Genomic DNA, 15,885 nt, shown 5'->3' on the forward strand with positions numbered 1-15,885 from the left:
AGGCTTGCTCAGACAGCAGCAATGGAGCTAGGCCCAGGCCCAGGGTTTGGCTCTAGGGCTGCTCTTCCTGGGATGACCCCTATGGAGCAGCCTGTCCAGAGCAGGCCCAGGCACAGACACAGAGAGCTCCCCACCCCGGGAACTACACCATGATCTTTCTCAGGTATTTTGCAGAAGACATGAGCCACGGGTCCATTTAAAAATCATTTTTTTAATTAATATCATCTTCCCATTTATAGCCAAGTGTCTGCAATGTATAAGGAATGTCGGTAAATATTCCATTTGAAGCTTCTTTGTACATATTTCCATCGATAAATAAACTCTGAATTCACATAAAAAAGTTAAACTTAAATAACTCATATTTCCTTCTCTGGTAACAGGCATATATTGGTAAAATATAAATATTCTTGGACTTCGGCTTTGTTCTAAGTGAGGAGAAGAGTAATTCATCACATGGTACAATTATGGACAGTAAAACCAAGAAATTGTCAGCTGGTGTCCTGGTGTGGACCAGTACTGAGGTGGGAAACAGAAGATTCACATTTGGTTTCCAGGCCACGGTGGGGTAGGAGTGGTGGTGGGGACGCAGGACAGGACAGTTGCTTTCTTTACAGCTCTGATAAAAATAATCTGTTCTGCCTCTGAATTTTAACTTTGAATATATGCTTCTACATTGACTGAATAATTCCATAATCATTTTACTTCAAACTTGGATGCCAACTGACCAAGTATGGCACATAATCCATTTGGAATGAGGCCGGTAGATTCAGAAACTATCACTGGGCTGGCAAAAGAAAGGGAGATGTACGAGGGACAGTGGTGATTTTGGGTCGGCTGGGCTCTTCACTGTGGTCAGGTAGCATTCATCCAGGGCCCCGGGGTGGGAGAATGGCCCCCTGGGGCCGCAGGGCGATCCCTAGTGACCCAGGCCAGGCGTCCTTGGCCTGCGTGGTGAGGGGGGCAGGTGCTTGCTCAGAGCACGCGGGGGATGATGGTGAAGGGCACGGCAGGGCTACTGGCCTCCAGCTCCAAGGCTGTCAGGAAGCACTCGGTGGCTGCCGCGTCGTTGCCCTGGGCTTGGAGGACCTCGCCCAGCCCGTTCCACACCTCGTGAGCTGTGGAGTTCACCTGCACGGCGTCCCGGAGGATCTTCTCTGCCAGGCTGTAGCGGCCCAGCTGGTGAAGGATCAGGGCCTGCAGGGTTGGAGAGAGACAGACAGACCATCAGTCAGTGCTCTGAGCACCTATATCCTGAGTTTTTAGTGAATGCCTGGCCAGTGGGAATGTTACCTTCACAGGCTGGGTGCAGTAAATTCTCAAGTAATTCCTGTGCCTAGGGGCCCCGGCTAAATTAGTTTCTTTCTTTTGCAGTGGGGGGGGTACTGGGGATCAAACTTGGAACCTTGTGCTTGTGAAGCAGGCGGTGGAACCACTGAGCTAAATCCCCAGCCCTGAACTAGTTTCTTGATGCAATTGCTGAAATTCAGACATTTTTTGAATAGTAAAACAACAGTTTTACAATCTGTACCTCATCTGAATACACCCAGGAAGGAACCAATTAGAAGGCCATGGTCTGTACTGACCCAGTGTGACCGACCTGCCAGGTGCCAGCTGACACCTGCTGGCATGGAAGGATATTTGTCTCCTTTTGCTTTTTAGCCTAAAGAAATGTCACTTGTGGGATTCTTATCATAATAGTTACCAGACTCCTTTTCAAATTTGGCCAGAACCTCCTGCCTGAACCATACCCCCAATCTCAATGTCCCCACCTTGCTCCAGGCCATAACAGCTGTCACTGCAGGCTGTGTTGATCCTCAAACATTTGATCTTCAACATGTTTCCAAGTTGCACATCTCCGGAAGTGATGTGTCTGTCGTATCCCATCCAATGGCTGCACTTTTCATACTCAATCTCTCCATGATAGGGAGAGACCTTGAGGTCCTATCAGTTTCTCTGCTGCTTGTTCTAATTTACAGAGATAAACACCTTTCCAGAAAGTGCCTTTTTGTTCTTTTAGATCAGTGGTCTTTCAAATTTTTTTTTAAATAGTGCTGGGAACCTTTGGCAAAATGAAATCTTACTCAGAATAGCCTCATAGTCTGTGTACAAACAGACACAGGGGAACTGCTCTGGGTAGAGGGCAGAGGGGCAGGAGTCCAGGGCCCCCAGGGCTCCTCACGGTGGCTGGGCATAGCCATTTGGATATGCTGCCTTTAAGGCAAATTTCCCCAAGTGGCTGTCACCGGGTAAGAAGATTTAGACTCCTTCCAGGGTTCTCCAAACAGGCTGCAAGTTTATCAGCAATGTTTGTATCACTTGTCTGGCCATGAAGAGTTGTCTCCTCCCTCTTCCTACACTGCTCCTTTATGGGTCCTCTTTGAAGAAATTTAGGTTCTTTCATAACAACCAAGGTTAACTATTTCCTACACTTTTGCCTAGGAGCCTCTTATAGGCCTGATGTTCATCCTCTAGCATACTTTTCTATCCTGTTCTTCAACTAGCGAATTTTCTTTGAATCAAGGTTTTTAGTTTTTAAAGTTAAAATCATTGATAGTTGATGACTTTTTTCTGGGTCATTTCAAGGTTAGAAAATTATCCTTCCAAATTTCCCTGTAGTAGATGACTACTTTACCTCGGCAGGCAGAGAGGGATTTCTGCTACTGTGCTGAACCATACTAGCTAGTACTGCCACTCATCACTTGTGTCGGGCACTGCCTTTGTCATAGAGTGAATTAGGGCAGGAAACAAAAGCTCTATATTATTTTCCAATGAGCTGCAACACCCAGCTTTGTACAAGCATCACACTGTTTTAATTTCCATTATTCCTAATCATGTTTTAACAGGTAGGATGAGTCTTTCCTCTGTGCTCTTTGCTTTTATGTATTTCCTGACAATCTTTCCCTCTACTGTTCCAGACAAATGCTAAAATCATTTGTTCACTCCCCTCGGGAGTCGAATTGTACTTGCATTAGATCTCTCAGTGTTGGTGGAGAATCCTGGCATCTTTACAGCCGTCAGTCTTCCCACCCAGGAATGTGACGTGGCCCTGATTCAGGGTCTCCCAGTACTGAAGCCCAGCTCCTCTCCGGGTGGCGCATGCATGTCCCCACAAGCGTGCATTTCACTCCTGGGCAAGGGACAGCAGGAGCAGAGGCTCACTCTGGGAATGCACCCAGCCTGGAAGTAGGGTGCGGTTGGGGGGCAGTGTCCAGGCCCTGAGGGCTGCTCGGGCTGACCTTTCCCCAGGACGTGTGGCCTTGGTGGTGTCATGAGAAGCAGCCTGACTTCTGAGAGTCACCTGTATCCAAGATGACCTGGGAGGAGCTCCCGTTAAATGGGATACCAAGGGGACCTATGGCCCCAGGCAGGCATGAGGCCTGTGGAGACCCCTCCACTGGGAGGTGGAGAAGGGAGAACCCCAGTTCTGTGAGAGAGAGTCAGGGAGTCTTCATGGGTGAGCAGGGAGACATGGAGGGGGAGAGGAGGAAAAGGAGGAGGAGGAGTCAAGGAACCACAGAGAACCAGTCCCAGGCTGCACAGGGGTTTCTTCCCAGCCCTTTCCACTCATCTCCAAGGAAAAGGGAACTGAGTGTGAGAACAGGGCAGACACCAGGCCTGGGCCTGGACTTGCTACTGGGATGAGTATTGATGCTACTACAGTACCAATCGGAAAACACGTTCCCAGGGTCCGTGCCACAGAGCATTTGATTCCCTGGAGACCCCAAAGCCATTTCACATGGGCATGGCCAGGACCCATGCACACCAGTGTAGGAGACTGGTTCTCACTGCCTTGGCAAGAGGGCCCCCCAATGGATGCCTGTCAGGTGCACAGGTGCTCTACTCCTACCTTACAGGTGAGTAAACTATGGGTCCCAGGCCTCCTGCCCAGGTGGGCAGCTGGTTACTGCTGAACTCATTGCTCCTATCTCCCGAGGCCTGTGAGGCCCCGTGTGGAGTCCAGGGTGGGTGGCAAAGACTCTTGCCCACTGCCCAGGATGGGGCTCTCCCTACCTCGGACCTTTAGAGGAAATGTGACAACTCGCTGTCCTCCCTTTCCGGCTTCCAAGGGCAGGTGGACTAAACGGGCCACTGCCGGGCTACAGACAGCAGGCTGTCAGGTCTAATGAGCTCTGCTGCTTCCTGCCAGGGGAAGTTGTCAGCCCAGCTCCCTCTAAAACATTCTACAGAGCCAGCAGAGGAGGGGGTACGGAGAGGGGTCTCAGCAGTGGCAGAGAGCAGCAGCGTGGAGGGGTCACAAAGGGGGCAGGCATCCTTCAAGGCATGATTCAGGATGTCAAGACACTGAACACAACACACGTGACAGGGGGCTTCTGAGTTGCTTTTGGCAAGTGTGTGACAAGGGATAAGCTGCCATGTGAGGCAGAAGGAGACGTCCTCACTTCCCTGCAGAAGAGAACACTAGGCTCTCTCCTCGGCTCTGCTCCTGGAGAATCAGTACCATGCTGTTTCCTTCCTCTGCGGGGAGCAGGGCCTGCCTGTCAGGCACCATGCTGGACACTTTGCTGGGCTCCTCCATCAGCACCGCTTTTGATACAGCACCAGAAAGTGCAAGTTCTAGTCCAAGGTCACAGGACCAGTGAACACTGAACTGCAGACTGGCCTGCATCTGTCAAGGCCAAAGCCGCCTGCTCCGTTCACTGTCCATGCTGCTGTGTGGCGTTAGGAGGTGAGCCTGTGGTTGTGGAGGAGAGCTCTGCAGGACTCTCTCGTCCCAGTGCACTTGGGTAATAACCCAGCTACACCCAAGCAACAGCAAATGGGTGTCTGCCACGCTGTGTCTCCCCTTGCATCTCTCTGACCACTAATTGCTGATTTTACTCTTTCCTGCGTGATGATGGGGAAATGGCTCCTCTCCAAGTTACAATTTTCCTCTGCTGCCTGGGAAGCACCCTATCTATGGTGGACTAAAGGCACTCTGCCCTCCCTTGGGGGACCACAGGCTGGTGGGGTCTTGTGGATTGGGATAGCTGGGGTCTCCCGTTAGCCAGGAAGTGAGCCAGTGAGGTGTGGAGGCCGGGTGGGTGCTGTTTTCACAGTGGAGCCTCAGCTCGCTCCCTTGTCTCCTCACCCCTGCTGAGGTTCTCAGACAGGGACAGGCACTGAGGCTGGGTGCGGCCTGTTGTGGGGGCTCCAGGGTACAGGGTAGGGGCACGTCTACCCATCGTGCACCTCAGTGCTGGGCAGCTCTGAGCCTCTGCAGCTGTCATGTTTGAGGGCTCCTGCGCCTCCACAGACCTGGGCTTGTATTCCTAAGGTAGGAACAGGCTGTGTTCCCAGGTGACCTTGAGGCTTCCTGAGCAATCTGTTTAGTGGAATTAATTCCTAAAGCTGGAGCTGCTCAGGGAGACAGCACAGACTTGCCAGGGGCTGCCAGTGCAGGCTTGGCAGGGGAATGAAAAATAGGTTTCTCCCAAGGGCTCTGGTGAGCCGAGAGCAGGTTGGAAATCAGTCACGACACGATTGGCTAGAGCAAGCTCCAGCTGGGGTTTAAGCCACTGCAAGAGGATGGCCAAAGGCAGGCGGGGAGTAGGACGCATCTGTCCGTTGGGAGCGATACACTGCCCAGGCCCCTGTGTGCCCTACCTGGCCTGGGACTAGCTCTTCTGCACTAGTGTTGACATTCCTGTCAGTCCTACAGGCCCTGCTCTGTCTTGTCCAGAGATGGAAGCCTCGCTCCAGAGGCTGCATCTGACTGTCCACCCCGCCAGCCGGACCAAACCCTCTCTTGGTTTGGCCAGGCCGGCAGTCAGCCAATGCTGTGCCGAGCCTCCCTGATCTCCAACCTAGTCAGCCTGGGGCTCCCTGTTGGAGTTCTAGTCCTCCAACCCAAACCCTGGGGCTCCTCTTTCTCCCGTGGGCAGCCCTCCCGAGAGGCGCCTGGCTCCAGCTCCCAGCCCTGCTGCTCTTTACCTTCATATCAAACAACAGAAAACCACTGAGTGAGGAGCGAGGGTAAGACACAGGCCTGCTCTCAAAGAGCAGTGAAAGTCCCTGACAGTGCAGAGACGTTACTCTGCCAGGTTGTGCCCTCTCCCCTTGGCAGGCGGCGCCTCCTTCCATCCTTGCCCACCTTGAAGAACCAGTGCTACTGCAGGTCAGGTTTCACAGATATCAGGACCGACTGAGCCCCTGTGGAGCTGGGACCCCAACCTGAGCTGTGTGTTTGGGCATCAGTGCCAGGCCCTACCCCACTCTGGTGCTTCTGGAGCCAGCAGTGAAGGGGAGTCACTGAGAAGCTCCTTTGCTAGTCCCTTTCATCAGACACAAATGAAGATAGCTTCCCAAGCCTGTAATTATTCTAATCAGGTGTTTTGCACAAATAACATCTTGGTGAGGTACCAAATTGGAAATAAGGGATTAAATCAAACCTGTTATTTCAAACAAGACAAAATGGACTTGGCTATTTGAGGGCAATTAGCACCTTCCTCACTCCTGCCCTCTGTTGCAGTAATTGCTGCCCCAGCACTAAACACCTTGCCATGCCCAGGGAGCCATGCCCAGGGAGCCTGGCTCTGAGAACATGGGAGCTGGTAGCAGGGTGGTTGGGCTGCTCCTAGCATCAGAAGTCCAAAGGGACAAAGTCCCCTTGGGACCTTTTGGACAACTCCATGGGGCTCTGCCTAAGAGAAAAGTCAGCCATCTGCTGGGTCCTCCTGGGGAGAGGGCACAGGGAGGTGATGCACCTGTGAGAAAGTGCCCTTCCTGAAGAGAAGCCACATGGCAAGGCCACCTTCTATCCAACTGGGTGTTGCTTTTCCCAGGAGTGGTGCTTTGGAAATCAAACTTTGGGCAGAGACGGAGGCGTGGTCCCCAGTGCCTTCCATGCCAGAGCCTGGCTGATGCTGCAGGGCTCCCCTCACCTTGCCCTTAGCTCCTCTGAGTAGCAACGGGCTGCACAAGCCACAGCAAGGCCAAATATAAGGAGGAAGTCTGGTGTCAGCCATGGGGTCCCTCTTCTAGGTCAGAAACACGAGGGATTCCTGTCAGGGATGGTGACGGCTGCTAAAGGAAAGCTCTTCTTCCGAGCTTTGTCTCCCTATAGGAAGATGACAGAGATGCTGAGCTGGGTGGGCCTGAGTTCTCGCTGTGTGGCTGGAGATGGCACATGGGGCTCAGCGCCCAGGGAGGGACAATGTGTTGGAGGACCCTCCGGGCACCAGGGGAAAGGCTCAAGGCTCTAAGAGTGGAGACTGGTGTGTGGGTCCCAGGCTCACATGGGTGGGTGGATGGGTGGATGGATGGAAGGACGGGCAGGTCTGACTCCTGCTTTAACAGAGTTCTGAGCCGCAGATGCTTTATCTGCAGCACAGGGAGACAGCGGCTTTCCAGAGAGCTGAGGAGCACATGAGGCAGGCTGCGAAGTGCCCAGCAGAGTGCTTCCCACATCGTTCCCCTTCGTGTGTCTGGCCTCACCATGGCAGAATCAGCCCTCTCATTCCTGTTGCCGGCCTAAGGGGAGGGGAGGCCCCACCCTGAGACCAGTAGTTGGCTGACTTTTGAAGAGCAGGGACTCCAATTTGTCTTTGTACCCTCAGCAACCAGAGCAGGCCTGGCATGGGGGTGGGGAGGTTCTCATGGGTGCCTGCTGAAAGGATGGAGGGATGGGCGGACAGCTGGGCCACCACGGATGGGGTGTAGGGACGAGGGGAGGGCTGTCCACTAGTGAGTCCTAAAAGCTCTGGCCAGCATGTGCAGAGCCTCCTCTCCTCAGAGACACCAGCACGGCGCTGTCTGAAGGAGGGAAGATGCCCTGGTCCCAGCTGAGCCCTGCTGAGTCCCACTGAGCCCACCCGATCCTCAAGAAAACCCCAACGCATTTACAGATCCTCTGGCCTGAGACCTTCTGTAGAGGTGGACACTGGGCCAAAGAGAAAGAGAGTCTGCCCCAGGCCGTGTCCCCACTGGACTCAGCTCCCAGCTGAGCGGCAAGCAGCCAAGTCTGTCTCCACCCCGCATTCTGCCAAGGGTTATGTACAAAGCAGACTGAGTGCTTTCTGGAATCCTACTGGGCCCCCAGAGTGGGCTCCATAACTGCAGGACCCCAAAGCTGCAGCGAGGTCTGGCCTCAGATGAGGACCTGAGTGTCACTTCCTCTCTGGTGTTTGCATTTTCCTTCCCGAGGGCACATCCATCAGAAGCAAGCAGGGGGTGGCTATAGTGTCTTTAAAAATATGTTTCTTTCAAATCAGAATATAAATAGGCAGCACTCCAGTGTGCCCTGAGAAGATCACAGGAAACAATGCTTTGAAAGGGGTTCTTAGGAGCAGCTATGGAGCACAGAGCCTACCTTTCCCTCCCTCTTGCTGGAAAGGCGCTTTTAGTCCACCTGGCTTCCCACTGGTGCCTTCAGGCAGTGGGGCGGGGCGGCCACCTTCTCTACCTGGATCCCAGGAGCTCGGGGGAGGGGAGCCCGGTCCCTAGGGGACTTGTTTGTCTGGAAAGCTTAAGGAATGGCACTGCCTTGGCAGGGGACAAGTGTGCGCAGAGCAGAGCTCCTCCAGGCACTCCAGGAGGGGAGACCCCGCTGCAGGACCCCAACACTTGTTTGCTGAGGGAGCCTGCACTCTCGAGTCCCTTTTCCAAGGCAAATGCTTTATTTGAAAAAATGTTTCTGCTGGGGACCAGGCCTTTCCAGAATGGCACTAATGCAGGAGGAAAAAAGGCTCAATTTCTCAAAAACCTTTTATTATTCTAAGCCAGAGGCCAGCTAGCTATGGAAGTGGAGGTCCTTGGGGTGTTGGGGTGGGGTGGGCCTCTGCTCTTCAGCTGTTTCCTGGTTCACAAGTCCCTGCTGCTGTCCCAACAAGCAGTCTCTTTCTCTCTTTTGGGGTGAGGTAGGGGTGTGGCTGAGAATTGAACCTAGGATATTAGCACTGAGCTACATCTCCAGCTCTTTAAAATTTTTAAAATTTTGAGACAGGGTCTCCCTAAATTGTCTAGGCTAGGCTCAAACTTGCAGTCCTCTTGTGCACCCCACCACATCCAGCCAGGGCAGCACCCTGCTGTTGCTTACATTCTCAAGTGACAGGGAGATCACTACTTCCTCAGCAGCCATTACTGGGCGATATCTGAACTGTGGTTTAAAAATGTACAGCCATGATGAGCTTTTTTTACCCATCCCAGTTCTTTGAGTCCTCTAAAATTATGTGTAGGACTTTCCTTTTGACCTGATAGCTCTTAAGCATGTGAAGGAAGCTTCCAGAACTGTGCCCACTACCAGAATAGTAAAATCAGACTTCCCACTCACTCCACTGCCTCTTTGAATTCTGTTGCTTAACACAGTCCCTCGGAGGTGACTGGTTTCAGACGAAGGCACCACTAAGCCTCAGGAAGATATGAACACGGCTTTTACATGGCACCTGACTGACAGCATTTTTAGGAGTTGCTTTCTTCCAGATGGTTTGGGATACTCCAGAGGAGCTTGCTCTGCCATGCCAGAGTGACAGGTTGCCAGGCAGTGGCCACGCAGGGAGGGTGCGGGCAGTCTGGCCAGAAGACCCACAGTCCATCCGGCCTGGAGGGGATTTCATGTGCACCTGGCCCTGAACTTCCTCTGGCCTAATTTCTTTGAAACTTGGTGCTCAGAATTGGTGAAATATACTAAAATATCCTAGGCTGTAGTGGCTTTTAGAGTCTTTGGGTTGGGTGGACATTCTCTGAGGGGACAGACCACAGCTAACTTGCCAGCGGCATCTTACCCCTGAAGCCCCACAGCAGGTGTGTGTGTGGGAGGGGCGGTGGAGAGGGCCAGGGCACATCCTTAAAAGGCTGGCATCCTTATTTTATGGGGGGGCACTCTCAGCATCTGCGGGGGAAATGATTCTAAGAGCCCCCTTGTTTACCCAAATTCTCAGTTTCTAAGTCCTTTATATAAAATGGCATAGATTTGCCTGTTGCCTACACACATCTATATATATATTTACATATAGTTAAAAAAAGAACGCAGGGTCTCAATATGTTGTTCCGGCTGTCTTGAACTCACTATGTCACCCAGGCTGGCCTCAAACTTGCAGCAGCCCTTCTGCCTCAGCCTCCCAAGTGCAAGGATTACAGGCATGTGCCACCACGCCTGGCCTCTTCCCTATACTTCAATCATCTCTGGACTGCTTAGAAGCCTGATGCAATGTAATGCTACATAAGTAGTTGTTGTATTGTATTACTTAAGGAATGACAGGAAAAAGTCTGCACATACTTAGTACAGGTGCAATTTTTTCCAGATGTTTTTGACCTGTGGTTGAGTCTGTGTGGGTATGGAGCCCGCAGATACAGAGGCTGACTGTCCTCTGCCATGACCCCCAAGGTGAGCTGCAGAACAGGTGTCCGGGCTACTAGGCTGGGGCTCTGTTAACGAAGTTTCAACCAAAGCTGTTTCCAGCTCTTTCTTCCTTCCCACAGTATACACAGAGTGCCGTACTTTGTGTCGGCTCCGGCACTGGGGGTTATGTGGGCCATGCTCACCAAGTCAGGCTCGGGACCTGACGCGGGATTTGCTGTGGGTCTTGGCCCAGAGGAAGGGCAGGGGCATCCTTCACACATGCTGTGCCAGCCTGGGAAGCCATTCCAGAAGTGATAAGATGACCCTCCTGCTATTTTGCTAAGCAAGTGGGAAGGCTCAAGAGCAGGGTAAGGAGGGCTGGTTTATGGCCACTTAGTGCTAGAAGAAAGGCTGTAAACCCAAGCCACTAAATGCTGCCTCTAAACACTTCCTGTGACCAGAGGTCTGTCCGTGCCTGATTCTTGGAGCAGATGCATCTGAGTGATCAAACCCGAATGGTCTGCAGCAGGCTTGGAGCTCTAGGGGATAATGAGATATTTAGAATCAAATTTCCAATCCAAAGGCAATGAGGCATGGCAGCATAGTGCTCCAACCCAAGGATCTCAAATACCGGGCACCCTGGGCCCAGGGCAGAGTGCCCTGGCCCCAGCTCAGCCCTGAATCTAGAGTGCGGCATTCCTTGACCTTGGGAATTAATGGTGTGGTGAGTCTGCTGTTTAGGAAAAAGGGAAGGAGAAATAACTTTAATCACAGAAGGGGGACTCCCCCAACATCAGTGGGTCTGAGCTCCCTGCTGGCTTTGGCGCTGTAAAGACAAAGGGAGGTGCCTGCTTTCTCCTTGACAAACAGCCCCCAGGCAGGCTGAGGGCTGGAGAGGAATCGCTTAGGAACCGTGTGCCTGAGCACTGGGTGCCTGGCACTGTTGCAGACGGGGGTGGAGAGACCAGGTGGGGGGTACTGGGGAGTCCTGGAGAGTTCCCTTCTGCAGCAGCCCAAGGCATGACACTCAGCACCTCTGCGGCCACGCTGACCTAATTGAGAGAATGTCAGGCAGGCAACTCCCACACAGTACAGTCAGCGAGCGGGACAACAGGTCCATGTGGAGCAGCTCAGGCTGGGTGGGAGACCTTGCTGGGGGTGGAAGAATAGACTCAGGAGCTGGGGTCTCACAAGATGTGAGGTGCTACACACCCTCCTGTCTGGGATCCTGAGGATGTCCTTGGCCATACTCCAAACTGAGTCTATAGCCTCCCCGCCCCCCAACTGCTACTTTAATCCTGGGTTTGTGACAATGGTGTGAAATGAAGTCAGCTGCCAGTCTTAGGAGAGAGAGGACACGATTTGGACCTGATGCTATGGGACCGGATGCACCCAGCTGACGCGCTCTGTGGGTGCTGGCATGGCTGCCCTGGCTGGTACTTTTCCATTGGCAATGGGCAAGAGGCTCTTGCTGACTTATTTATACAGCTCCCTGGTTGACTTATTTATTTATTTTTATCTACTTTCTCCAACAAGTCTAGGAGAGAACAACAGTGCAGGCAGCCTGGAAGTCAAATGCTTCCCCACAGCCCAAGTTAGCCACTCCTGGAAAGTCGGTGCTAATTATCCCCTGGAGGCACTGCCCACCTCAGGGAGGCATTGCCCTGCACATTAGGAAGGTGACTCGACACCCAGGCAGTGGTCTCTGGCCAGGGAGGGTGGGCATCTGGGAAGCTCTGAGCCAACCTGGCCCACCTCAGGCCTAGCCTCCCCAGTCTCTGGAACCCTGGCCACCACAGGTGACACGAGCAGGGCCAGAAGGCTGAGCTCCCTAGGAGCCAGTGAGGACATGGGACATGGGCTGGGGCATGATGGGGTCCCACTGGAGGATCTACTTGGTCTGAAAATAACTCATATGTGGCCATTACTGGGCTGCACTGAGGGGCCTCCTGCGGTCCCACAACCCAAGGGTGACAGTCCCAGATGCTCCTGGGGTCCAATCCCGGGATCCTTCTCAATGACCCTGACACTCTCACCTGGCCTCAGGTGAGGATGGGGAGGGAGGCCTTGTCTCTGAGTTCTTTCTACACTCAGGTCTGACCATTCACTCCAAACACCAAAAGCCTGTCTCGAGTTCACCTCACAGCGATGCCAGAAGTTGTGCAGGAGGGGAGCATGCTCATTGGGCCTGCTCTGTGACCCACCAATCTAGGCAGAGTCCTCCTTCTTCATAGCCTGCCTCTTTCTTTCTTTACCTCCCAACCCTTTTTTTGGAAAAAGGATCTTGCTGTATAGTTCAGGGTGGGCTTGAACTCACTATATAGTCCAGTTGGCCCAAGACTCAAATGATCCTCCAGCCTCAGCCTCCCAAGTCCTGGGATTATAGACATGAGCCACCACATCCTGCAGACTCCCACTTTTTAAATCTAGAAAATGAAGGGGCAGAGTAAATGAGCTCCAGCTGATAATTCTAGGGTTTGATAAGATTTCCCAGGCCGGGGATTTAGCTCAGTGGTTCCGCCGCCCACTTGTCAAGTGCAAGGACCAGAGTTCGATCTCTGGTATCCCCCCACCCAAAAAAAAAAAGATTTCCCACATGTCAGCAAGATGAGGCTCTGGTGCTGGGCTGGCACTGAGGACTGTGTGTGACCTCAGGGCAGCCCTGCCAGGTGGCAATGTTCACTTCTGTATTTTAGAGGCTAAGAGATATGCCGAGGCCACATAGACCAGTATTTCCTATGTACTCAGGGTGTGTCTGTTCCGCCAGGACTCTGTGTGGCAGTGACTGGCATGGCCAGGAAGGTGTCTTGGAGGCCAGGAGGAGCAGAGGCCTGGTAGGAGCTGATCTCAGGTAGCAAACTGGGCACAGACAGGAGACAGCCCTGCAGGGTGGCACAGCTTTCTCCTGGCCTCCTTAAGAGCAGGCTGAGAGTGCAATAGTGACATTGGATGGCCAAGTAGGTGCCAAAGTCCTTTGGTTTATTGGAAACTATTGGAAGCTCAAAAAAGCGCACAGTGCAGGAGAAAAGCTGCCAGGTGCTGGACTAAGACAGCATAGGCTGAGGCTATTGTGACCCAGCTCTGTCTCTAGACACCTGCATGGCCCTGGGGCCCAAGAGATAATATGCACTTGTTGGCTGGAAATCATTCCAGGCCCTGGCACATTTCTGGTACACTGCAGGCATTGAACAGAATGACATTGCCCGGCTCTGCCCAGGCACTTCCTGTACAGCTCAGGCTCCACTGAGAGAAAGCGTATGGAACCCTCACCATGGCCTCTGTGCCCACTTGTGCCTCTGGGTCTGCCTGGGGATGCAGTTTCTCGGGCTCCATTCAGATTTCATGGGAGCGCTGGCAGATGACACAAGGCCTGAGTGTCCCCAAAGCTGGTTTTCAGCAGACAGGGCCAAGGACCACAGGCCCAGGGGGTCTGGGAGGGTGGGGAGTGTGTGGTCCTCTGCTGTAGCTGGACGGGACCAGTTGACCCATGGGACACAAACGTCGAGATGATTCACTACCTGCCATGGAGGACATGGTCATTTTGGCCAGCACCTTCTGCATCCCTGCCAGCACCTGGCATGAACTAATTTTCCATTTTTAAACAGGAACAAACAGAAATGATAAGATACTTTCCAATGAAGGGAGGACTGGAGTTGATAAACCTTGGCATTCTCACCCCAAAATGACAAGAGAATTTGCAACCCCAAGTCTGTGTGGAAGAGGGGTTGAGAGGTCCAGCTCCCCCAATCCTGCTCCTAACTGGATGCACCTTACTGCATGGCATGCATTTCTGGAGCGCTGTGCTGGGGAAAGCTACCACTCAGACCCAGGGCAGAAGGAAGGATGGCAGCAAACAGGCTGGGGACAGAGAGGGAGCGGCTGCCACCTAGGGAATTGGGAAGGTGGGCAGAGATGAATGCATGCACTAGGCTGGAGCTTTCCCAAGCCAGAGCAGAGGCCGGGCCTGGCACTTTGTCTTTCTATGCTGCTGAGCTCTTACCGTTTACCACTTTTGTATGGCATAAATCAACACCAAGATAGTTATTTCCTCCAAGCCCACAGTCGGCTCTGAGGGGAAGGGCAGGGAGGTGTGGGCTCACACGTGCGGAGTACTTCGCCTCATTCAGAAGCCAAACGCTGCCTGATCAGGGAACTCAGGAATGGCTCCCTGGGGGACTCAGCCTGTGACTTGGAGGAAGATGGGACATTAGAAGAGTAAATGAAAGCAAGCACAAATATTGCTCCTGTGGTTAACCTGCTCGGGCCGGGGTGGACAGCTGGAGCTGACCTGCAGTGGCAGTGGCCGCCCAGGACCCACATTCCTGTAACAGGGAAGGGGCAAGTCTGCCGGAAGCCCTACTGTTGGTGTCCTGGGGCACTGGGAGCACCTCACTTCCCATGCAGCTCTCACAGCCACTGGCTCGGGAGAAGGGCAGGTATAACCGACCCTCACAGCAGTGAGATGAGGCTCTGGTGCTGGGCTGGCACTGAGGACTGTGTGTGACCTCAGGGCAGCCCTGCCAGGTGGCAATGTTCACTTCTGTATTTTAGAGGCTAAGAGATATGCCGAGGCCACACAGAGCAGCAGTGTACGGCACAGCTAGACTTCACACATGGGTCTTTTCTGCTCCAAACATCTGCTATAACACCCTGTCTTTTTTGCCACTGACCCCTCTCCCCGTGGCCCCCTCCAGCCCTGTCTCCATCTGGAGGGCAGACAAGCTGGCCTTTGTGTGCTTGCCCATTTCCCTGGCATAAACCCTAACAGCATGGCTGACTTCAGGCTGCCTATGGGAGGTCGCTGTGGCACAGCCAGGGCGAGATGGACAGGCAGGGGGTGCTGGTCCCAGCATGCCCTGAGCACTCTGACCGGCAGGGGCTGCAAGATGCCCTGGCCCTGAGCAGAGGGACCAAATGGGGATTACAACTGACTTGAGGCAGTAAAAGGCACCAATCCTGGCACAGTCATTCTGATGGTTGAAGGGAGGGACATAAAATACCATTTTCTTCAGTGTTGAGGATACAAAGGGGGCAAGAGATACATTTACTTTGTCACTGAGCAACTCAACTAAGGGAGCTTAGGGCTTCACCAAAACCTTTGGGATGCTTCCTGCCCTAGGAAAAGGTCGGGAATGCGCCTCCTCCTGCTCATCGTCCAAGAGGTCACCAGTAACACAGCTGTCCAAGCCGGATCCCCACAGCCACTTCTAGTAAGTAGGCCACGCTGCGCTGCTGTGCTTGCCGCAAGGTGCGTGGGCATCTGAGTGCGGCAGGGGTGGCTAGGGGAGGCTGCGGCTGCAGAAAGGGTGAGACTGTTGCTGGTTCTCTTTAATCATTCCAAAGGCAGAAACGGATTTGTCACCTTTGTGTAAGACACCAGGCAGCAGGTAGAGAATTTAACAGCTTGTGGGAGTTCTAATTAGAGAGCCAATTATAACTCGATTGACCTGCCTTGCTTTGAAAGGCCTGGAAAGACGCATGTTGTCCTTAGGAAGAAGCAGATTTTGCTTCTGGTTTGTTCTGGGAGATCCCTGTGGGGATGGCCTGCCTGTGCCTTGGTCCCAACCCCATGCATCTGTCTGGATCTGGCCACCATGTGGAGGATGAGA

The 15,885-nt window shown here is 53.1% G+C and overlaps 1 protein-coding gene across 3 annotated transcripts in view; it reads right to left on the minus strand.

The window, feature by feature from the left end:
• Positions 1 to 213: 213 nt before the first annotated feature.
• Positions 214 to 15,885, minus strand: part of Ttc7b (tetratricopeptide repeat domain 7B) — a 209,242-nt gene continuing 193,570 nt past the window's right edge. For all 3 annotated transcript variants that reach the window (XM_010616298.3, XM_010616297.3, XM_010616299.3), the window contains one exon: positions 214 to 1,194. In XM_010616298.3, coding sequence (XP_010614600.1) covers positions 973 to 1,194 — 222 coding nt within the window. In that variant the 3' untranslated portion in view covers positions 214 to 972. The remainder of the gene's footprint in view (positions 1,195 to 15,885) is intronic.

This window comes from Fukomys damarensis, unplaced genomic scaffold (genome assembly GCF_012274545.1).
Source record: "Fukomys damarensis isolate Sample0158 unplaced genomic scaffold, DMR_v1.0_HiC HiC_scaffold_21, whole genome shotgun sequence".
Lineage (NCBI taxonomy): Eukaryota > Metazoa > Chordata > Mammalia > Rodentia > Bathyergidae > Fukomys > Fukomys damarensis.